The following is a 22632-nucleotide window of genomic DNA, read 5'->3' as shown; positions in this document are numbered from 1 at the left end:
ATACTGTTATTATCGTCAAGTCACCAACACTTCTGTTGTAATCATGGTCCGTTCTCAAAGCTGGTAGAAATATAATAACATACAACTTTGAAAGTCCATGTGATATAACCATATGTTGGACTAAACTACCGTTTTATGGCCATGGGTTTGTGAATAGAGTGTACATATAAGATATGGAAAATGGTTATGAGTCTAAAAAGGGACCAAAATAATTGAAGCTTAAATGATGGTGAGTATAAATGGAATTTAGGGTTGGAGAGAAAGTGGGGTATATTAAGCCATGTGCGTCCATGTGGTATGTCTTTCTCTCTTAGGCCCACTCTTTACTTCTCTTCTTTTTTCCTTTGATCTATTAAATGACTCCACACTCTCACTTCCTCTATTAATTCTCCACTTCATCAATCTAATCTCTCTCCCTCTCTCTCTCTCTCTCTCTCTCTCTCTCTCATTCCTTCCTAGCTAGGGTTTCAGCTTCAGACACAGTCGAGCTATTTGCATATTCAAAAACAGAAACAAGCGTAAGGTAAGTATTTATTGCTTACATTAAGGTATGACCGGTCATAATCAAAAGTATGTCAAATGAAATATTCCGACGAAGCTAGGTGCAGTATAGAGGATAAATCCTTTAATATGCTGATGAATTCATTATTATACAATACTAGGGGTTGGCCCGCCCTACGGGCGGGTGAGTTTACACTAAAACTATTTTTATATTAAAATATAATATTTTATAAATCATTTAAAATTTTACTTTATATTGAAAATAGTAAATATATTATTTTTTTATTATAATGATTTGTATTTTTCTATTTTATTTTTATTTCAATTTGATATAGTTGAAGAAAATCTAAAGTAAAAATAACTAATATTTTTTTTTTATTTCTAAGAGTATCATATTTTAATATTATTACATTTACTAATTTTTTCACAGTAATAAATTAATACACCAACCTCCAAGATAAATCAATGTAGTCCAAACAGTGTATTTCAAGATAAATTAATACACCACTAATTTTAATATTTATAGTTGATCACAGTAATAAATTATTAGATTTAAATGTGAAGTGGTAGATTGCACTGTTTGATGCTTGCCTTCTATCCTTCTTGAAATATGTTTTGATAGCAAGATTGCCCTTCTCATTCCACGTGCATTTTTTTTGGACTACATTGATTCAAATTTATAATGTGTTTAAATAATCAGTAACTATTGAATATAGATTAAAAATGTTTATATTTGGAATTTATATACCGTGTAACACGCATATATCGCAGCCACCTACGAAGCGAACAATTGTTTTTAAAATCACAATTATTAAAATATATGTATAAACTTTACAATAAATAATACATATATGAATCGAAAGATAGTGGTGAAATATATTTTTCTTAATTTTTTTAAAATATAGATATATATATATATATTAATATTTACTAATGAGTATATATTTATATTTATTTATATATAAGTTTTTAATTTTGTGAGAGATAGTTGGATAAGGACTCACAGTCATAGAATTTTGGTGCGAAATTTTGTTGCTCAAATCTCATGGATGGGCGAGCTGTCCGAGAAAAAGGTTAGTAGTTTAATTGAATGGTAATTATAGGACCAAGTAGTACGAAAACATCTTGTTATTATATTTCATTTTTAAGCACGAAATTATTGACAAATATGCCTTTTACAAAAAAAAAAAAAATTATAGACAAATATGTGGTTAATAATTTAACATTGCTCGGCTCAGTCCATAAAAAAAGTAGGTGTATACCTTTAGTTTTATTCCGTATTCCTAAAGGCCGGCCACGCTTACGTGTCACCGTGTTGCCACTTGATGACTCTTATATTGGAAGACGAATATTTTGTTATAGTTAAGCAGAATAATGATGCAAAAGCATGACATATATGATTTAATAATGGTAATGCAACTGTACAATTGATAAATCCATTTATGTGTATGTATAACGAATGCAGGAAGAAGATCGAGCAATTAACTTGCTGGCTTGAAAAAAATTTTTCTTATAAAAACATGCCGTCTCCTCGGGGAAATATTTAATTTAGCTTTGACCTACTGAGAGCTAAACTTCGGACATGTGCATCGGGAGCTTTTAGCAGTTTCTTAAGGGGAGGGGGGAAGACCACAAAAACATAAAAATCGGTAACCAAAAGCGCCAGTTAAGGATCAATGTTTGAGTGATCCTTGTTTCTTTTCTGTTAAAAAGTAATGACAGATCATGAAAGCTGGATCGTTGTTGTTTGCTTTTTCTCCTTTACGTGTTGTGTCTTTAAGGATGATCACTATCATCATGAGACCAATTATTTTATTGGAATAATTTTCGTTCATTCTTTAAAAAGAAAATGTGAGTTCACATTCTTTTTAAAGAAAATGTAATTTTCGTTCATTTGCGTTCATTCTTTAAAAAGAAAATGTTTGTACTTCATGTTGGGATCTTGTCTGAGAGAAGAAAAAGCTACAGAGAATGTAAGATCTGACATATGAACTGTTTCTACACAAGTTCTGCCTCAGTAACACAGAGATCAATCATTATACAATCTGATTATTCATGCATAAAAGAATCAAATTTATGGCCTTTCAGGATCCGAGAATGACTACTAAGTACTAACCTAGGAAGGTTTTAGTTTATTTGTTACCACTGGTTAGCCGATGTTTCCCGGTACTTCTCATCATCATTGCCCTGAGGCAACTGCTTCGGTTAGTAACTTTTGCCCGGTTACTTAACAGTCTCTCGGATATTCTATCTTTAGCGGTTGTTTTCTTACGCCGTGCCAAGGAAAAGGTTTGCTTCTTGTTTTTCCTTTCAGCAAAAACTCTATTGAACTCCTCGTCGATAAATTGAGGCTAAAGCAGCATCACGCAGAACTGAAAACTTATGTTCCTTAACCTTAGCATGCTTTGCTCGCTTTGCTATTTTCTTCAACTCTTCTCTGTCTTTCTCCCTGATATTCTTCAGAGCTTGTTTCGCTTTTTGCCTAGCTAACTGATTGGGATCAGAATCTGAAACTGTTCCATCCATAGGCGTGTCATCCTCCTGGCTGATCCTTGTAGTTGAGGAGGAGGTTTGGTTTTGACTCTCTTCTAACGAAGATTCCTTGATTATGGGGTTTTCTTCATCATCCCGAGGTACAATGGGTCCATGAAACGGGCAGGCTCGTAGGTCTCTTCTCTGGCAAAGACCACCTTTCTTCAGAGGAGCATGGCATGGAGGTATCTCTGTTCTCTCTTCTCTATAGACACTTGCCTGAAGATTCAGTGCTGCTATTTTATCTGCTGGAATTACAGCGTCTTGATCCACCCTGCCCCAGTGGCTCTCGACCTCTATGCCTCGGTGGTTAGCTCGAAGCCTCGAATTAACTTCCGTAGTTGAGTCCCAATTACTCAGCTGTGATCCCCAATTCATCACAGGCGCTTCAGAAATTAGCTTATCCCTAAGAGGGTCACCACTTCTTCTAACCTGGACGCCTTGTTGGAGAGATTCTAGTGTAGACCTATTTGCTTCACTTGATGAACCCTCACCGTTTTGAACTCTCGGCAAAGGAGCCACCTTTTTTACTGGATCAGATCCAACCTTACCATCATCTTCCTCCCAGATATCTTCTTCATCTTCTTCTTTCTCCCAAAGTCAATCATTCTCGAGATTGTAAAACCAGCTTGCTCACATTTCTTCTCAGTTGCTAATATGCTATTCCTAATATCAATCAACTCTTTCAACATGGAATCTCTGGTGTTATCACTTACATCAACCCTGATGAGAAGTGAGATCCCATCTTGAACCGAGACCAAATGCTTTTTCATCAGAAGCTTGCCCTGTTCCCTCAACACATCATTAAGTAATATTCTATCGTTTCACCGGCGATCCGGAACGGCGGAGAAGGTAAGTGTTTAGTTGTCGAAGAGAAGAAAAACAAAACGACGTTCCCAGTGTTTGGAGATACGATTTTGTACATTTATTGGGCCAATCAATGGGCTTTATACAAAGCTCGAAAAACTCAACTCTTTTTGTCGCCAATTTTGAGTAGTACGTAGAATTCAAGCTGACATGACAAAATGATTGGCCAAGAATATTTCATCTGACGTGGCACCTCTTAGAAGCTCCAAAAATAGCTTCTTTTATATAGTAGGATAGCATCCATTAATTTTTGTTTAAATATATTAGGATGAACACGTATAACATGGTAAAGCAAGAATTTATCAAGAAATGGATAACGACTCTCCACATGTTAGATTCTTCCGTTGAACACCCCCTGAACGTAACCGAGAGGAAAAACGCGATAAGACTATCATCGGACATAGCGATGGCAGCCACAAGAAGCGGCGCAACCATATGGAGCCGTGCTCTCATCTCTAGGACCAGAAAGTACACGACAACCTGCAAACCCGTGGCTCATAGAATACTCAAGAAAGCTCGGAACCGGATGAAGAATCGTTGTACTACTATTACACGAAATGGAATTTTTGGGGCGAAAATGAGAGTGAGAAAACGTACGGAATTGCTCAAGAGTCTAGTACCAGGAGGCGAGTTGATATACGACAAAGACTACTTGATAAGAGAGACACTTGATTACATTGTTTACCTCCAAGCACAAGTGGACGTAATGCGAACCGTTGCAGCCATCGATTCAGTCACCAGAGACTTATCGTAAAACACGTAATTGTTTTATGTGCATGCATTTCGCACACTTGTAGTTATGAAGTAATGATTAAGATGTAAGTCCATGTACATAAATAGGATAACACTATCTACAGCTTCCGAAGTGTACTTGTTTAAATTTATGGCTAATCTCAAAAATATTTTGAAGGCCCTTGAATCCTGTAGAATCATTTTACAAGATATGGTAAACCAATAGTACTAACGGATATTGTTTAGGTCATATAATTAAACTTACCGATCCGAAAATTCTACATCTAAGACCATCTTTAACCCTAAAACCCTTTTTGAGATCCTTAAGAAAATTTTAATAATAAATTAAACCTTAAGTGGGGTTAAGGATCTCTGTTAAGAAACTTCCATTTTTAGCGGTCCAATGGAGGTTTCTTAATTCGAGGTTCTTAAAAAAATTAATAATTTTTTTTAATAAAATTTATTTATTAAATAAAATATATTAAAAGATAACATTTAAAACATAAATTTAAAAAAAAACATGAAAATATAGATTAGTACAATAATCGAGAATAATTCGAAAACAAACTTCCGAACTCAGTTGATGTCTTCATTATGTCCAAATTTATGCCATATATGTTCAACCAAATCCGCTTTCAGTTGTTGATGCTTATGTTGATCACGAATTCTACTTCGAGCACCCATCATATTGGTGATATTTGAAGGGATATCCGTTTGAAAATCGAGATCGACATGTGAACTTCCGGGGTCGTCTCCGTGTTGGAACTCGGAAAGATTAGACAGAGTATATCCATCTCGTTCATCTTCCACTATCATATTATGGAGTATGATACATGCTCTCATAATATTCCCAATTTTGCCTTTGTCCCAAAAAAGTGCCGGGTTTTTAACAATTGCAAAGCGAGCTTGCAAGACTCCAAAAGCACGCTCGACATCTTTTCGGATAGCTTCTTGGTGTTTAGCAAATAAAACCGCTTTCGGCCCTTGTGGCTCCCGAATTGATTGGATAAAAGTAGCCCATTTCGGATAAATACCGTCGGTGAGATAGTAAGCCAAATGATACTCCCTTCCATTGACATAGTAAGTGACTGCCGGAGCGTGACCTTGTATTATATCATCAAAAACAGGTGAGCGGTCAAGAACATTGATATCATTTAAAGTACCTGGCGGTCCAAAAAACGCATGCCATATCCAGAGATCAAAAGAAGCAACCGCTTCTAAAACAATTGTGGGTTTTCCGGAACCACGTGAATATTGCCCTTTCCAAGCGGTGGGACAATTCTTCCACTCCCAATGCATACAATCGATGCTTCCTATCATACCGGGAAATCCACGGAACTCACCAACTTCAAGTAGACGTTGAAGATCAGCCGGTGTTGGTCTTCTTAGGTACTCTTCACCGAATAAATTTATTATTTCTTCGACAAAATGTTCTACACATGAACGAGTAGTTGTTTCACCGAGTCGGAGGTATTCGTCAACAGCATCAGCGGCGTTACCGTATGCCAAGACACGAATGGCTGCTGTACACTTTTGAAGTGGAGAGAGACTAAGCCGGCCGAGAGCATCTTCCTTTTGTCGAAAGAATTCAACTTCATTGGAGAGTCGATCAACAACACGCATGAACAATGGTTTGTTCATTCTGAATCGCCGTCGGAATAGATTAGAAGGATAAGTTGGGGTTTCACTGAAATAATCTTCCCATAAACGTACATTGCCTTCTTCACGGTTCCTTTCGATGTGAACTCGTTTTTTCCTCTTTTTTTTTTGGACTTCTTGATCACCATGATTAATGGCTAAACTCTCGAAAGTTTGATCAAAATATTGATCAACATACCGATCAAAATATTGATCAAAACTTTCACCATCTTGTACATCAAACGTATTATGGGATGAAGATGCCATGTGAATAGTTTTGGTGAGGAGAGTGTGATGGTGAAGAGAAAGAGAGTGTTTTGGTGCGAGAAAAAGAGTCGGTGATCAGATGAAAGTGTGATGGTAAAGAGAAGACTCGGTGATCAGATGAAACTTGTTGGTGAAAAAAAGGAGAGTGTGTTGGTGAAGAGAAAGGGAGTGTGTTCGATCACTTTGTAAAAAAATACTTCATGTCTCAATACTTTATATAGAGAAGGAGAGAAGCATAAAGTTTCGTGACATATAAATTATATATATAAATCTGCATAAGCAACATAAAAATCTCGTGACTTAAAGTTACATACAGACAAACATAAAGTCCACAAACAGACATATCACAACTGTAATCTCGTGACTTCTCTAGTGGCATTGTGTCTCTGACCTCTTCCCGTGACATGTTTAACCAAACATCTCGTGACTTCTCTTGTGGCATTGTGACTACTCGCATTCATCTTGTGACTTCTCTCTGCAATCTTGTGACTTCTCTTGACTCTCTGTATACAATCAGACAGAAGCATCAAACAAAAACATACAGAAAGAGATGCAATCGTAAATGGAAACAGGAAGTGGTCAAGAGAAATGATACATGAAACTGATACATAAACATCAAACAGAAACTGATACATGAAGCACATACAACAGAACATCAAACCGATACATGAAACAGAAACAAGAAATATGAAACATGAAACAAAAGCATCAAACCGAAACATCCCATTAAGAAACATTTAAACATGCGACAGAACCATCAACCAGAAGCATCCAGCATCTCTGTAAGAAGCTTACTCTTCAGTGCTTCTTCTTTTTCAGAAAGTGGTTCTTTTTTTGTAATGAGACTGTCAAGCAGTCTCATTTTGGAAACTCTCTCTGTCAAGACAAGGTCTTTCTCTTTAATTGAGCACAACTTGCCAAACTTCTCATCAGCCTCCTTATCTACTATTGGTTTCTTTGCAGAAGCTGCTTTCGCAGCCTTAACACCAGCAGGACGTTTGGTAGGTAGATCATCGACATTGATAGTAGCTTGAGAGCTTTCTGTTTCTGCTCCATCCTCGCATTTTCTCTTCTTAGCGCTTCCACCAAGCTTACTACTAGCATGCTCACACCATTTCTGGTCATAGCGGAGCTCCTCCCAAGCATGGTGAAGGTTGAATTTAATCTTCTGCCACCTTTGCTTGCATTGAAGAGCTCCTCGCTTATCTCCACTTTCCACCTTCGGACTAGCTGCATAGTAGGCTGCAATGCGGTTCCAGAATGTGCCTGCTTTCTGCTCATTGCTCACGACAGGATCTTTACTGGTGTTTAACCAGGCGCTTATGAGCACAAGATCATCAGAAGGAGTCCATTTCTTTCTTTCTTTGCGCTGTGTAGATGACTCTTCACAGAAACTTGAAGTTTCTGTACATTGAGTGCTGAAGACAGGGACTTGTGATGAGCTCTCCCAAGGAAACGATTGAGGAATGACACTATCTTGTTGACTGGTCAGAAGGTCAACAAAATTCGTGTGATCCATATTGTAATACGGAAGAGCAGAGAGAAGGAAGAAAAAAAGAATATGAAAAGAAAGAGCAGAAGCTTTTGTTGGAATATGAAAAGAAAGAACAAAAGATTTATAGATGAAAAGAGAAGATGTGGTTAGATACGGGAGAGTAATTGTCTTTACTCTTTCTCAAGAGAAGATTTGAGCTGAGAAGACATGTAACTACCATATTTATTACCTAACCACATCCTATTACAACACTAAAACAAGCATTCATCACAAAGCATTCATTAAACTAACCACTTGTGACAAGCATTCATCACTCTACCTACTAACCACTAACCCAAGCATTCATCCTAACTCTAACAAGCATTCATCAGTCGCAAGCAAGAAATTAAAGTCGATTTTTGCACACATACCTCACCCACAGTTTGCACTGAACTTCAAAAAAGAACTCCTTCTGGTTGTGACTTCAGTCGGAGGACCTCATGTCCAGAGCTCAAACTCCCTGTCATAATTAACAAGACAATCAACTTAAGACAATCAACTTAAGATCAAACAATATGATAGTCTAAACCAGTTTGCTAGCTAACAATTAAATTGAAAACACAAGAATGAAGTGAGAAAGTTAGTACATACACGGGAAGTCATGGGTTTGAACCATTCTTCACTCGGAGAAGATGAGAACCGACAGAGCAGATGCGGTGGGCTCCGAGAGAGTAGTCGATTGTGGTGGGTTTCGATCCATCTTCTAACGGAGACAAGTCAGAGGAGTCGCGGTTAGGAGACAAGACGGAGGAGTAAGAGGAGTCGCGGTGAGGAGACAAGACGGAGGAGTCAGAGGAGTCACGGTGAGGAGTCTTCGTGAGGAGACAAGACGGACGAGTCAAAGGAGTCGCGGTGAGGAGACAAGACGGAGGAGTCGCGGTGAGGAACGAGAGAGGCGTCGATTGTGATGGATTTTAGACCCTTCTTCCGACGGAGAAAACAAGACAAGACGGAGGAGCCGCGTTGAGGACCGAGAGAGTCGTCGTCCGTGGTGGGTTTCGATCCTTCTAATCACGGCGAAGACGGAGGAGACGTCGAGTGGACCGACAGAATCGTCGTTTCCGTCGTCGGTTTTGATCATTTTCTTTTCGCGGAGAAAACAAGAACAAAACGGTTACAAAATAAATTAGAAGAAAGAAAGGAAAGAAAAAGAAAAAAAATACAAATAAATGAGCAGCTGACACGTGTTTTAATAACCCTTGATATTTTCGGTCACCAAATCAACCCACTAAGGATCGATTATCTAGCATTTATTTGTTTTCCATTTAATTAAATCAACATTAATGCTTAAGGATCTCGTTAAGGACCACAAATCCTCCGCGTTAAAGATGGTCTAACATCTCGTTTAAATATTCCTTTTTTTTAAACAAACCAGACTTCGTACATATAATTTGTATGAAAAGTCTCGTACATATATGTATTCATCACAATTAAATTTTGTAAATATATAAACTTCTAGACTGGGCATTAATTATCAAATGAATATAATCCATACATTATAAATTATATATTAATTGAGTTATGTATGCATATATATAGAATTATTTATTTCACAATATGTAATAGATTGGTGGGGATGACCTCCCGAACAATTAATAAGATATCAATCTAGAAAACTAGAATCCTAATATTGTGTTAGGACCTGCAAACAAAGGGACGGTTCCAAGTAAACAATACTTTTGAGGCGTAGACCTGCCAAACAAAATTGATCTTGGCCATGATCTATTGAAACGTTGGTCGCTACCAGAAACCAGATGTTTGCAAACTTTTCCATTAATATACTGTAGCAGTTAAAAAATGGTTTAATTATGTTATCTTAAACTATGAAGAATACTATAAATGATTTTACAACCGAATCTATTTTACGAAGATTCACGTCTGACTCCACCACGTGATTAACTGTTTTATGAGCACAATGTTTGACGACACTTCTTGCTTCGAGATTATTTGTATTCTATAATTTTGTCTTTTCTGTAACTCGAAACTCAGTAAAAACACTAATGAATGTAACTCGAAACTCGGTAAAACACTAATGAACATTTAATGGAACCACTGAAGTTGGTTTATTTAATATATACACTCACTTTAATAATTAGGCTTATAATGGGCCTAATGAATGGGTTATGTTCGGCCTATTATGGTTGCTGTTTTTCTTATACAGCTCAAAATGACATTAGAACGGGCCTAATGTGAAGCCCAATCGATTAAGATGTAACAAATTTATTGGTCTATCCATTTCGATCATACTCGATATTCGATATAAAGAAACTAGCATTGAGATTTGGAGTTATGATGTTTTATAGTTGGTACACAAATTCTGTTCAGGTTGGCACAAGTGTACTCGAGTGGTTTTGTATCGGCCAGTTAGATTCATTGACCCTAAATAAATTTGCTTTAGGGTAAATTGACGACATCTTGATATGCTTAATTTGTCACTAATTGTTAACCTGTCAATATGATTTTTATAATACACTAGTGATTTTCCGGCGCTACGCGCCGGATCCATGTGTTTTATTTCTAAATGAATTTATAATTTATTTTATGGTCTTAGTAAATAAAATATGTTTAAAAATATGAAGATGGAAATAAGTTGAAAGAGAATGACATTTTGTTTCCAGTCGAGATAAGAGCAGATGTTTAGCGACCATAGGGTGAGACAACCATAATTATATAATCACCATATAGTATACTTTTTATTATGTTTAGCGACCGTAATGTATTTTATTTTGAAGTTGCTTAGTTCAAAGTGAAATAGCATAAATGGTTGTGACTGATCAATTCAATAAAAGTATAATAAAAAGCAGATAGTTGTAACAAAGTTAATTTAGTTAAAATTTAAACATAAAGTAAAAATGATGTTCAAGAAGGATAAATCTAAATAATTGTGTTTGTTTTGTGATTATCTTGTTTGAAGAAAAAATTTGTTTTATCCTTTTAAAATAATAACAATCCCCACATATTTTTTCAATGTCAAAAATGTGGTAATTTGTTGAGGGATACATTGTGGAAAAAATATCGGTTAAATTTTTTGTCTTTGAAAGGAACCTAAATCCTATAGTGAATTATTAATCATGCTCTAGTAGCGATCAGACTTGAATTGACTATTTTTTCAGTATAGCTTATCCATTTTTTCTTTTCATCTTCAAAATTTCCTCTTTAAAATAACCGATGCGGGGAATTTGTTTTCTAAATTTGGTTATATATTATGTGTAAAGTTACGTAGTTTTTTTAAAAAAAATCATTTTCGTATATCATTGTTGGGGGTTATGATATTTAACTCCAGTCTACATTAACTATGTTTTTCTAATACAATTATTACGCTAGAAGTTATGTTCTATTTTTATATTGACAGTGTACATATTTTCGTTTGTTTATATTCTTAGGTTGTTTAACATTGTGTCTTTTTCTACTGTGCAAATATAGACTTTATTTTCACATTAATAGTAAGTTTTATATTTGGAGATTATATAGGATTTATGATGCAACCTTTTCTAATTTCATTTTCACACATTTATTTGAATACAATAATGTTAGATCTCGTGTTTATATCATAAAATCATTTATTTCCTTTTTTAAATCTTCAGAAATCACAGAGAAAATGAGACAAAAAATCAAGATGTTTTATGTTTATTTTTTTAATTATACGTTATACATTTTTCTTGAATATATTGGTACTTTTATTTACTATTATAAATATTATCATAAATTTGATATATATATATATATATATATACATACATCCATAAGATTTTCGAAATAGTTTTCTTAAAACTAATTATATATAAAAATATATATCATGATTTCTAAGCGTTTATCTATGATAGTTTTGTACAATAATCCCCTAATAATACACCCCTAATATCTATGATAGTTTTATCTATCCAATTTTATTAGTTTTGTATAAAATAATATGCCCTAATTTAAAAATATCATCTCTCTTGCAATAAGATTTTCATCTCGCTTGTGTTCCGTTTTCAGTTTCTACTTTGTTATGAGATTTATAAATGTTTAATTTAGTTTTCTTGTTAACATTAATTGTAATTTATTCATTAGTTTTTTTACCGTTATTAATTTTAATGGTTGTCATTTTCTTCAGAGAAGTTGGATCTGAATTGTTTAGTACTGTTGGGCATATGAACATAAACATTAAAATTGTAACATTATAAGAAAATTTATTTTCAAATATTTTTTTTTGTTTCTTTCACTACATATGATACATGTGTTTTTGTTTTTTTATGTTAGTTTGGTTTATTTTTTGAAAAGTTGGTGATAAAATACTTGAATTATTTGATTGAGTGTGAAAGTCCATGGTTAAGAGAAAATAAGTACCTTTTATGTTGTTATTTCTTTTTTTTTCCAAACTAAATTTTTTTAATCAGTCTTGATTATATATTCATTTTAAATATGGTTGCCCATCGTTTTTGTTAATTTTAAATATGGAACCTTCCATGATGATATGTGAAAAAAATCATGAATTTATTAACAAAACTGAAAACATAGAAAATGTGCTGCTTGGTGCTCTCATTTTTTGCAGGTGTTGATTGTGAAGAAATTATCAGAGTTTATTAGAATAATCCTCTCATGTCTCTAAATAAAATCAATTAGTATTTTAAATCAACCAACCTCTAGCTATATAATCAAAGAATATAAGTTATGGTTGGATATTCCAATCACCGAGATAGTTGTATACTTGTTTTTTCTTGTAACACTGATAGGTGTATATTTGTTATCAGGCGAGTAAATCTCAAATGCTAAATTGTGGTTTGAGTTATTTCTTTGGTATTGAGTAGGAATGTTGAGATATTTTTTTTAATAATAAAGAACATAGAACAGCAAAAAACATAGCTGCACTTAAATAAACTCAATTAAAAACTTCTTTGTACGACAAAGCTGATGAGGAACTAAACTGTGTTGAAACGTACGGTGTATGCGCATGCTATATATATATTTAACATAAATAATGCAAATGTATTCCAAAATTCAGATCCTAGATAGTTGAAGAGAGCTTCTACCGGTGAACCAAAGCCTCTACCACCTCACATAATCCATCCCTTGAGCTGCTCCAGATGACCTCACGCAAGACCTATTGGTCTGAGTGAGCAGCATCAATAAGATCCATCAAAGTTCTACCTGAAGGTAAGTGTAGAAAGGTTACATGGATTCTCTACAGATGTTCCTAGCAAACTGTAGGAATCCGGGAATAGGCGATGTAAAAACAACACCGGAGCCGACGGGCATGTGATCCTCAAGTTCTAGGTTGATTAAGCAATAATGAGAAACACAAAAGTGTGAAATTTGAATCAAAAGATGGCACGAATAAACATATCAGACGTGAACTTTTCTTGTGGGCACCATGACAATATGCACAAGAATGAAAGTCTTGAATGCTCACAAACAGAGCATTTACATTCAAAAATAAACTTAATGATTTCAAAACTTGATAAAGAACTCAATAAGTCATAACAAACTTATGGTAGAATTACCAATGCAGAGCACATCTATTACATAAAGGGAACAAAGAGACAATCCCCAAACTTAAGCCACTCAATATCAGTTTAGTTTCCGCATTTAATAAACTAAAGTGAATGCTAAACAAACACTTTCCCTGAAACGGAGAGACACATTTCATATTTGAAGTCTAGAAACGAATTCCCTGATTTTTGAACCATCTCCATATGCATGACTCCAAGTCAGATAAAACATACACATGACCTTAGGAAAAACCTAAATTTACAGGAACATTGCATCACTAAGCAGCATTAATCAAGAAATATGGTTACTCTATGCATAAGGGAAAAGAAAACGTGAGGATGCTTTGCTACTGTGTAATAAGAAAAACCAAGATATGGTGAAGGAAAAAAGGTTTAGTTTGCTTAGTAGATGTTTGACACGATAGCCATAAGCATGCATAAATAGCGAGGAAACTTGACCACAGAATGCAGGTAACATGAATACAACAGTCTGCTGAGATATTATCGATCCATTTCAAGATCTCATGGTTTCCATTTTAGTGTCAAACACAGCTCATAACCTGCACGGCTGCTCCGTCAAGTTCAAGTTCTAAACAAACTTTCTGATCAGGTTCTGTGACATTAAAAGACTACACCATAACGGATGTTACCCATGAGTCAATATTTTAACATTTTTTTCATAGTCCAGAGAAAATGTAGTGACTGATTGTAACAATTTCTCCATGAGTTGATCCGCGTGTTCCTTTCTCTGAGATGGGTATCCCTATTTGAATGAGTGGAACAGATAGAACGAATAACTAAGGAAAGTGATAACCTAACGGGCAATGCACTGTAAGTCTGTATGACATAGGGTCAAGTACAAATAGACCTTCTGAAGCATGAGTAAGAAATTCCCTGAAGACAGCTGCTTCTCCTTCTCGATTACAATTTAAAAACTTATTCCGATTGAATCCGCTCAGGTGCTCATCCACTCTGCAAGGGGAAAGAGATTTTATTAAAGTTTCCTATCATATACCCAAGACAAAAAAAAGTCTGAGCAGAGAGTCAAATTCTGCTAGTTAAAGATTTAAAAAACATGCTCGATCAAAATAAAAAAAATTATGTCTTCATCTTTCTTTGATGTACTAATCTAGACAAACAATCACCGAGCAGTATAAATATAAGAAACGTATGCAAAACAAATACCAAAATAACGTATTTTTGTTTTTTCAAGTTCTAAGATAACCCAGTAAAACCTAACGGTGCCCAAGTGAACGCAAACTTGAGACTCAAAGTCCAGAAATTTCAAATATGTTTTGGATCTTAGATTAGTAGTATATCTGAGCAGGCAATCTGATAGTCAAGGGAAGAAGGGTATACTCGGGATATCGGCTGCATAGAAGGCTGCGTGACCGGAAGGGTTGAACTTAGCGCCACCAAAAATAACGGTGTGAATGGAGACGTCGATCAGCGACGGTGATAGTCAACAGTGACCAAGTGATTCCTGAAAAACGTCGGCGGTGATAATCGCTTCCGTCCGTAAACCAAAGGTCGTGGAGAGGCCAAGCCAAGAGAAGATCAACAGTATATCCTCAATAGCTAGCTTCACACTGAAGCTATGTATAAGGAGGGAAGGAGAGGGACTCCAAAGGACTTAACCGCATTAAATTCAGGAGTTACGGATGGTAATTGAATTGTGGTAATGCCTGAAACGAAGACGACGGAGAAGACGAAGAGAAAGGGTCCCAGATTCGATTTTGGGAAAATAAGGTTTGTCATCGCGTGTCTGACGTGTCGTAGAGAAACTTCCTGATTGGCTGATTTAATTGTCCTACGTGGACACACTCTCTGATGCTCATATAACCCTTTTAGTATAGGTTAGATACTCTCTTTCCGTCGGCACACACATACAAATCTCTTGGCAGTTGGCATTTAAAGTAAGACTCACATGCTCAAATGATAACCTCTTTAATTAAACCCGCCTTTGATTTGATCAACACGCGATTTTGATTATTGATTACTAAACCTTTACTGAATATATGATTGATTAGTGTTTAAAGATACTAGTCTTTGATTAAAAAAAGTATCGACATATTGTCCCTTTTCCTTGTTTGTTAAAGCTAAGAGCCTTAAGACCCATTGCATGCTTATGTATGATTAGTCCCTCTTATCTATCTATAGAATGTCGTTTCCTTATTAATAATTATGATTTTCAATTAGATATATGATCATCATTATACTTCTTTTTTTCGTTCATCCAGAAAATTTTATTATCCATCTCTCCTTAGATCTGAAGTATTCTCGGCCAGAGCCGGCCTTGAAAACCAATGTCCCAATTTTAACTTGTTTAAATCACTTACCTTTCAGTATATGAGCTTTATTCTTCTACTTTCAAATCAATAGTGGAGACTAACTATAGCTTATTTCTGTGTTTTCTAAAATATGTTTAATTTAGATTATTTTTTGGGTCATTTAGCGATTTCATTAGAATTGAACATGAATGATTATAAAACTGGAGGAAATAGGTAAAAATTCCCATAAACTAAGCTAGCAGAATACAATAATTTTTCAGAGACAAAACTCTAAACTAGTAAAGCAGACAAAATTACAAAGACAATCTGATAAAACACAAAGCCATAAAAGTTTATGACTACTTATTTTCAAATTTTTACATCAAATAAATATTCTGGGATTCAACTCCAGCTATAGACCACTTATGAAAGCGTGACAAGTGGCAAAGAGGTCTAGATATTATATATAAATATATGATTGTTGTTATGTGATTAGGTTGAACCTATGGTTTCAATTTAAAGATATATGAAAAGAGATGCAAGAGGGTCCAATCCAGTGTTGTCAATAATTTTGGTTCCATAATGGTTCGCAAGTTAGCATCTAATGTATATTCATTTCCTCTACGTTAAATTCAATTAGGTAAAATGGTTAACGTAACTGACACCACATCAAATCTTTACTCCTTTTCAATAAATACACAAAGTATTTTCAAGTAAGCATAGAATATATCATGAATAATGACGTAGTTAGACTTGTCATCTTATAATACATGGTTAACTTCGATTCATATATAACCTGAATAAAAGCAATTGTATATCCAGGTTATCCATGTTTTATTTGATCAGCTACTATTTATTTTTGATCGGAAACCAACTTCTTAAAAGTTAAAACTAAGCGATATTAGGATTTCGTGCTTTGACACGAAATAATGGAATATTCTAATCCATTTTAGTTTTGCTAGTACTAAAAGTAAATTAGTTGAATAAAGCTCAATTTTGCATAAATTTGCTATCAACATTTTTTCGTGTAGAATAGAATGGCTTAACACTATTATGCTTATCAATCAAACAAAAATTAGTACTAGATAAAACGACATTATTACAGTTATCCAATTCCCCATTTTGACAGAAAGTTGAGACTACCCCTCCATATCCTTTGTGATATAAAGAAAGAAAATATGTTTCAATAATAATCACTTTGATCATGGCCCAAATCATTCCCACCCATGGAAATGATGTTCATCATCAAACTTTTTTTTTAATAAAAAAGAATACTAATAATAAGGCAGACCCACATCAAACAAAAAAATTAAACTAACTAATAATTTCCTTCTTTCATAGCAATAAGCAAATAACATAAATATTTGATCAATCAACATTCTCAAAGTCACAATCTTTGAACTAAAATAAACACTATGGAACTAGCATTAACATCAACAGATCATCATCTTCAGTTGAGCAATAATCCATCGCCTTCGGAGGCACATCCAGACAGTATGGACTTTCTATCTCGAGAATGGTGTAATTTTGCGGTTCAATCGCTTCAGCCTGACCATTACGACCGTTCCATTGTCCCCGTAGAGACATCGATCGCCAAGTTTCAAGGCGACTCAAGTCCTGTTTCTTGTTCTGTAAGTAACCAGATATCGTTTTGTTTATACGTGATTCTTTCTTCAAGTTGTTTTGGTTAGTGTTTAATTAATGAAGAATATTGTGAAAGTAGAAGATGGATAAGAGTCTGAAGATGGACGATCCAGATTTTAAGCCCTCGATGCCTTCATGGAAAACAAATGATGTCAAGGTAAACATATTATGTTGGAACTTATAATGTCCTTTCTAGAAAATTCATATAACAATAGGAAAATTATTACAGGACATTCATATTTCTCAACATATCATTTATTTTTAAAAATGTTTACAGTTTCTGTTTAGTGTTATTTGGACTGATCAGTGACGACTATTTGGTTGGAAACATATAGAAACTGAACAAATTTGTATGATAAAACTGACATAGAGGATTAACAGAAAGAAACTTCAAAGATTATGTTATATTGACAATATTTCTGTTGAATGATGTGAACAGTCATGGATATGGATGCAACAAGCAATGCACCCGGAACTGAGCTACGAAGGCTTCTTCCGCAAGAAACTTGTAAAACCCTATTTAACTATTGCATTTAATTTGAGTTTAAAAAACATATCGTTTCTCTAAATCAAACAACTACGGAACTGTAGAAACTTCCATGGAAGATTACGCCGTCGATAAAGAAATGGTGGAAAGAGATTAAAGCGAAACGAAAGGAAGAAGTGAGGCTACAGAGAGCTGAAGTCCACGCCGCCGTTTCGTTAGCCGGTCTGGCCGCCGCTCTTGCCGCCGTAGCTTCCGAGAAAGCTGAAAAGGACGGTGGTAATAATCGACCAAACACGAAAGAGGCAGCCGTGGCGTCTGCGGCCGCTGTGGTGGCAGCGCAGTGTGCTCAGATGGCAGAGACAATGGGAGCAAACAGAGACCAGCTCAGTACAATGATTGGTTCGGCCATGACTGGGACAAGTGTCAGTGAGATACTCGCTCTCACTGCCTCAGCTACAACTTGTAAGAAGAAGGTTTAGGGCTTTGTTATATGTGTTTCTAGAAGGAAGTTCTGTTTCTAAGTCTTTTTTTTTTTTGGGTAAACAAGCTTTGAAAGGTGCTGCGACGCTAAAAGCAAGAAGAAGTTGCAATATCAATAGATTGAGCGGCTCTGCGCCTGTGTTACCTATTGAAGAATCTTCTGAGTTGCCTCCTGAATTTGACAAGAACAGATACCTTCTTTCTCAAGGAACCGATCTCTTTGTTGAGACACCAGATGGTACAAAAATCCTTTATCTTTGATAGTTTACTCTTCTGTTTGATGGAGAAACTAAATAGATATGGTTATGTTTGTATTGGAGCAGGGGATTTCAAGGCTAGGACAGTGTCTATAGTCTTAAACAAGAAAGGGAAGGTCTGAATTTTGCTCTAATACTCATATCTATTAACCAATAATGGTCATTAATCAATGATATTGTGTTTTTTTCCACAGGTGATTCTTAAAATGAAGAAACATAACTTACTCAGGACTAAGAAAGAATGTGATGACCTAGCTTCTTAATCCCTTGTGTTTTAACCTAACTTAATCTTCAGACTAAGGTTTCAAAACATTGAGTTTTTTTTGTTTGTATTGTGTGCTAATTAGGTGTTGTGACAAATGTTCATGTGGAACTTTATAAAGATTCGGAGAGCGAAGACAACAACATAGAAGACACTTGTTATCTCATTGTCCTGAAGACGAACAGAGGAGCTATGAAACTAGACATGGCTGATGATTACGGTCGTTACAAGACATGGATCACAACCATCCAACACATGCTCACTCTCTCCTCTTCTTCTTCCTTTCGTTCAAAATACGATCTCACTTTCTACAACAAAAACTGATTTTTTTTTTACACTTGTTCTTTAATATCTATATTTAATTTGCATTTTTATTTTACCTCCTCCTTTGTTGTTATAATATGATGAATAAAAACTTGAGAACTTACGTTCTTCTAGACTCCACAAACATCAGCTAGCTTTCTAAGTAAAGTAACCTGAGATTTGAGAAGCATGAGATGTTGAATTGACTTGAGAATCAAGGCTCCTCCCTTCTACTTCTTCACAACCTGGTATAATCATACGAAGAATCCCTAGGTTTCTTCGCATACAAGTTTCAAGGAACCTCGGTTTCCCCTTTCGTCCCCTACGACCATGGTGCTTGACCTTCTTGCACTTCACCACCTTCATCGTATCTTACACTCCAGACATATTTTGATACAAGGCGTTGTATATTAAAAAACTGTGAGGATGGCGAGAATATGGAACATAACAAGTTGTCTGGAATAGACGACAGGAGACAAGGAACCCATATCAAGGCCATAACCACTGAACCTGTCCCTGACAATCAGTCCTTTAGTGTTCAATTTATCTGCCTGTGGTCTGCCATTATTGTTTTAAACATTTCAAAATTGTTTCATCTGGTATGTCCGTATGTATATGAGTTAGATTGAAAAAGGAAATGGGCTGAGTGATGACAAGAATACAGGCTTCACGTTAACTCAATTAAGCCCATCATCATTTGAGATATTTCAAAAGCCTTCACAAATTAATTCATTTTCATCATGCCTCAAGTAATTTGTTTCTTCTCGAAGCGGATAACACAAAAAATTGCCAAGGAAGAAGAATTATTGGCCAAGTTTCCGATGATGATTTGCCTCTTCAAAGAATACCAGCTAATGGCCAAGGAGGATGTTGTGTCTACACGAAGGACATGGTGATGAGTTTGTGAGGAACCATGCGTGGGCATGGCTAACGTTAAGCTGTGATGTAAACAGTTAGAGAAAATTCCAAGAGAGTATGAGCCACTGGAGTTGACACTGAGAGGTCCTTGCTTTTGTCAATCAAAACGACAAAAAATAATGTTAATGTATATTCAGTTGGGTTTTTGTTTTGTTGGGTTTAGAAAATGCCAAGTCAAATGAGAAAGTTAGACTAGATAGAAGATAATTGACCCTACGAAAATTTCAGTTTTACCACAAGTTTGATACTACTTTTCAAATTTACCATTAATAAATGACTACTTTCACAAATACACTAAATTTGTGATAAAATAATACTAAGCTAATTTTTTAAAATATTTATAGAATATTTATAAACTCAATCCCAACCCCTTGATACTAAACCCTAAATAATAATCACTAAAGCATAAACCCAAATGTTAGTATATTTTTTTATGTGTGGTATTTTTGAAAACTAATACTTAACTTGTGATATTTCAAACAATTTCTCATTACCTTTGGAGAAATTTAAACTGGGAGATAAAAGTTGACTTTTAACAAAAATTGGAAAGAGATATATTTAGAAAGTTTGGATTACATGTCCAATTCAAATTGGCTTGGGCAATTTAGATTCATAAAATACTGAGTCCATTAATCAAAAATTTAAATTAATTGTAAAACTAATTTAATAAAATTATCTTACGATGAATGAATCTTGTTTGAGTTTTATCTAATGATTATACATGATATTAGCAATGAAATATGAGATATTCAGATTCAAAGCAAACACAAAATAGAAAACATAGAACTCTACCACTCAAAAAAACAATTTGTTAAAATCTTATTAAGCATATATAATGTTGATTGGAGACCAATAATAAAAACATTTTTAGAGAAAATCATAATCTTAATCATCACAACTTTCCAGTATATCAAGATTTTCATTTGTATCAATGCAACCTAGTTTCTTAAACCTCTAAGCGTGTGTTATTGTCAACATTAATCTACATCACATTCTTAGTCATTGTCTTTTTGAGGTAAAAAAACCAAAGCCAAAGAAAATCTAATCTGATTCGAAGTAAGATGAACCTTACAAAAGAATGAAGAAAAAAGTCAAGTGACATCGTGTGACAAATCATAAATCAAAAGTTTTTCAATTTTCATCATAGATGGTTCAAACTTTGACAGAAATATCAATTTGGTTGAAGAATCATTTTCTTAAGTTGAGATCTATATCTGAGCGCTTTTAAAGCATCAACAGTGTTCAAAAACCATATCAATTTTTTTTTAAATAAAATTTTAAAACTAAATAGAAAACCAATAATTTTGTGACATTTGTTGATTGGGTTTTTCAAACCCTTTTAATTGTATCTTCTAGGAAAGACGGTATTTCTAGATCTTAGAGCATCTCCAACCTCACTCTATTTTTCACTCCAAAATAGAGTTTAGAGTAAAAAATGCTCTAATGGTACTCTATTTCTCACTCTATAATAGAATGAAAAATAGGTTTACTCCAAATATAGAGTAATTTGTTTTTTTGTTTATCACTCTATTTTTTACTCTAAAATAGAGTATCATTGGAATAAACTCAAACTCTATTAAAGAGTTACTCTATTTTAGAGTGAAAAATAGGATACGCCATTGGAAATGGTCTATATGCACTCTTATTTTTGTATTTTTCTAAAAAAATATTATTTTCAAAAAACTTTTAACAACTTCTTATACTCGTAGTCCTTAGCAATACATCCATGCATGCCAAAAGTACCTCTTATTTCCTTTATGGAGTATTGAGATAAACTCTAATGTTCAATAATGTATTCTATTTAATATTTAGTTCTCTTAGAAAATTATGGAAAATGCTTTGGTTAATGTACGTAGAAATGAATTGAATGGTTTTATCTTTCCAAAATAAGCCTCATGATCTTATTCCACTCAACCATATATTTTTCTTTAAAATCTGACTTAACCAAAGTTTACCATATTAAATAACGAAACATTTTGACCAGTCTTTTTATATAGGAAAATGAGAGCTTTGAGAGAGTGGAGTGAGAGAGGGAGGGATTATTCGTTTACATATTATTCATACATACAAGAGATTTGCTGATACACCAGCTCATCAATGGTTGGAGTTTTTTTGGATTAGTTGAAATTTGATGTCATTAATGTGCGGGTTACTCTATGCATTATGCAAAAATGCAATTATTCCCATAACGTGACACGACCCACATGCTCTCCCACATTTCATTATTATAAGCTTATCTTCATTAAGCTCATGTTACTCTTGAAGAATTTATAAACGGATCATTTGTTGACAAACAGGAAAACTATACTATTAATTTTGCAATAAAGATAAAATTTGATATGAAAAGTTGAAAACAGAGAGAAAAAGCTAACTTGTGGTGAATGAAGAGGAGAGAATGTCTTTCTTTTAGTTTAAAACGAAACGCGCGAATTTAGGCGATTGGTTTGTCGGTCTGGAAGAAACCTCTCT

At 34.6% G+C, this 22632-nt stretch overlaps 4 protein-coding genes and 2 pseudogenes across 4 annotated transcripts; 2 read left to right on the top strand and 4 right to left on the bottom strand.

The window, feature by feature from the left end:
- The first annotated feature begins 355 nt into the window (after positions 1 to 355).
- On the top strand, positions 356 to 4813 carry BNACNNG19610D (transcription factor IBH1-like 1). Its single transcript, XM_048742948.1, has 2 exons — positions 356 to 523; positions 4168 to 4813. Exon 2 carries the CDS (start codon positions 4169 to 4171, stop codon positions 4652 to 4654), a length of 486 nt encoding a protein of 161 aa, XP_048598905.1. The 5' UTR covers positions 356 to 523; position 4168; the 3' UTR covers positions 4655 to 4813.
- On the bottom strand, positions 2465 to 3958 carry LOC106427232 (annotated as a pseudogene).
- Positions 4814 to 5076: 263 nt separating the features above from the next.
- LOC125579191 (putative nuclease HARBI1) lies at positions 5077 to 9549 on the bottom strand. The gene is made up of 3 exons (XM_048742947.1): positions 8663 to 9549; positions 8443 to 8531; positions 5077 to 7040 (listed from the first exon to the last, which is right to left on the bottom strand). The coding sequence occupies exon 3, from the start codon at positions 6535 to 6537 to the stop codon at positions 5209 to 5211; it is 1329 nt and encodes a 442-aa protein (XP_048598904.1). The 5' UTR covers positions 6538 to 7040; positions 8443 to 8531; positions 8663 to 9549; the 3' UTR covers positions 5077 to 5208.
- On the bottom strand, positions 7295 to 8056 carry LOC125578987 (glutathione S-transferase T3-like). The gene has a single exon (XM_048742162.1). The coding sequence runs from the start codon at positions 8054 to 8056 to the stop codon at positions 7295 to 7297; it is 762 nt and encodes a 253-aa protein (XP_048598119.1).
- Positions 9550 to 16603: 7054 nt separating the features above from the next.
- On the top strand, positions 16604 to 19620 carry LOC106371552 (VAN3-binding protein-like). The gene is made up of 8 exons (XM_013811639.3): positions 16604 to 17443; positions 17536 to 17613; positions 17896 to 17964; positions 18048 to 18405; positions 18491 to 18661; positions 18747 to 18796; positions 18875 to 18923; positions 19028 to 19620. The coding sequence occupies exons 1-8, from the start codon at positions 17228 to 17230 to the stop codon at positions 19264 to 19266; spliced, it is 1230 nt and encodes a 409-aa protein (XP_013667093.2). The 5' UTR covers positions 16604 to 17227; the 3' UTR covers positions 19267 to 19620.
- LOC106370358 lies at positions 19298 to 19631 on the bottom strand (annotated as a pseudogene).
- Between the last annotated feature and the right edge of the window lie 3001 nt (positions 19632 to 22632).

The sequence above is a fragment of the Brassica napus genome, chromosome A10 (genome assembly GCF_020379485.1).
Source record: "Brassica napus cultivar Da-Ae chromosome A10, Da-Ae, whole genome shotgun sequence".
In the NCBI taxonomy this organism is placed as follows: Eukaryota; Viridiplantae; Streptophyta; class Magnoliopsida; order Brassicales; family Brassicaceae; genus Brassica; species Brassica napus.
Note: the sequence above shows the minus strand (reverse complement) of the source record. Positions and strands in the feature narration are given on the sequence as shown.

What these genes read in the sequence shown, in the direction of transcription:
- LOC125578987 (XM_048742162.1), bottom strand. Translation starts at nt 8,056, where the DNA reads ATGGATCACACGAATTTTGTTGACCTTCTGACCAGTCAACAAGATAGT.
- BNACNNG19610D (XM_048742948.1), top strand. Translation starts at nt 4,169, where the DNA reads ATGAACACGTATAACATGGTAAAGCAAGAATTTATCAAGAAATGGATA.
- LOC125579191 (XM_048742947.1), bottom strand. Translation starts at nt 6,537, where the DNA reads ATGGCATCTTCATCCCATAATACGTTTGATGTACAAGATGGTGAAAGT.
- LOC106371552 (XM_013811639.3), top strand. Translation starts at nt 17,228, where the DNA reads ATGGAACTAGCATTAACATCAACAGATCATCATCTTCAGTTGAGCAAT. An exon ending in CACTGCCTCAGCTACAACTT is followed by an intron (nt 18,406 to 18,490) that starts GTAAGAAGAAGG and finishes TGGGTAAACAAG; the next exon opens with CTTTGAAAGGTGCTGCGACG. An exon ending in CTTTGTTGAGACACCAGATG is followed by an intron (nt 18,662 to 18,746) that starts GTACAAAAATCC and finishes GTATTGGAGCAG; the next exon opens with GGGATTTCAAGGCTAGGACA.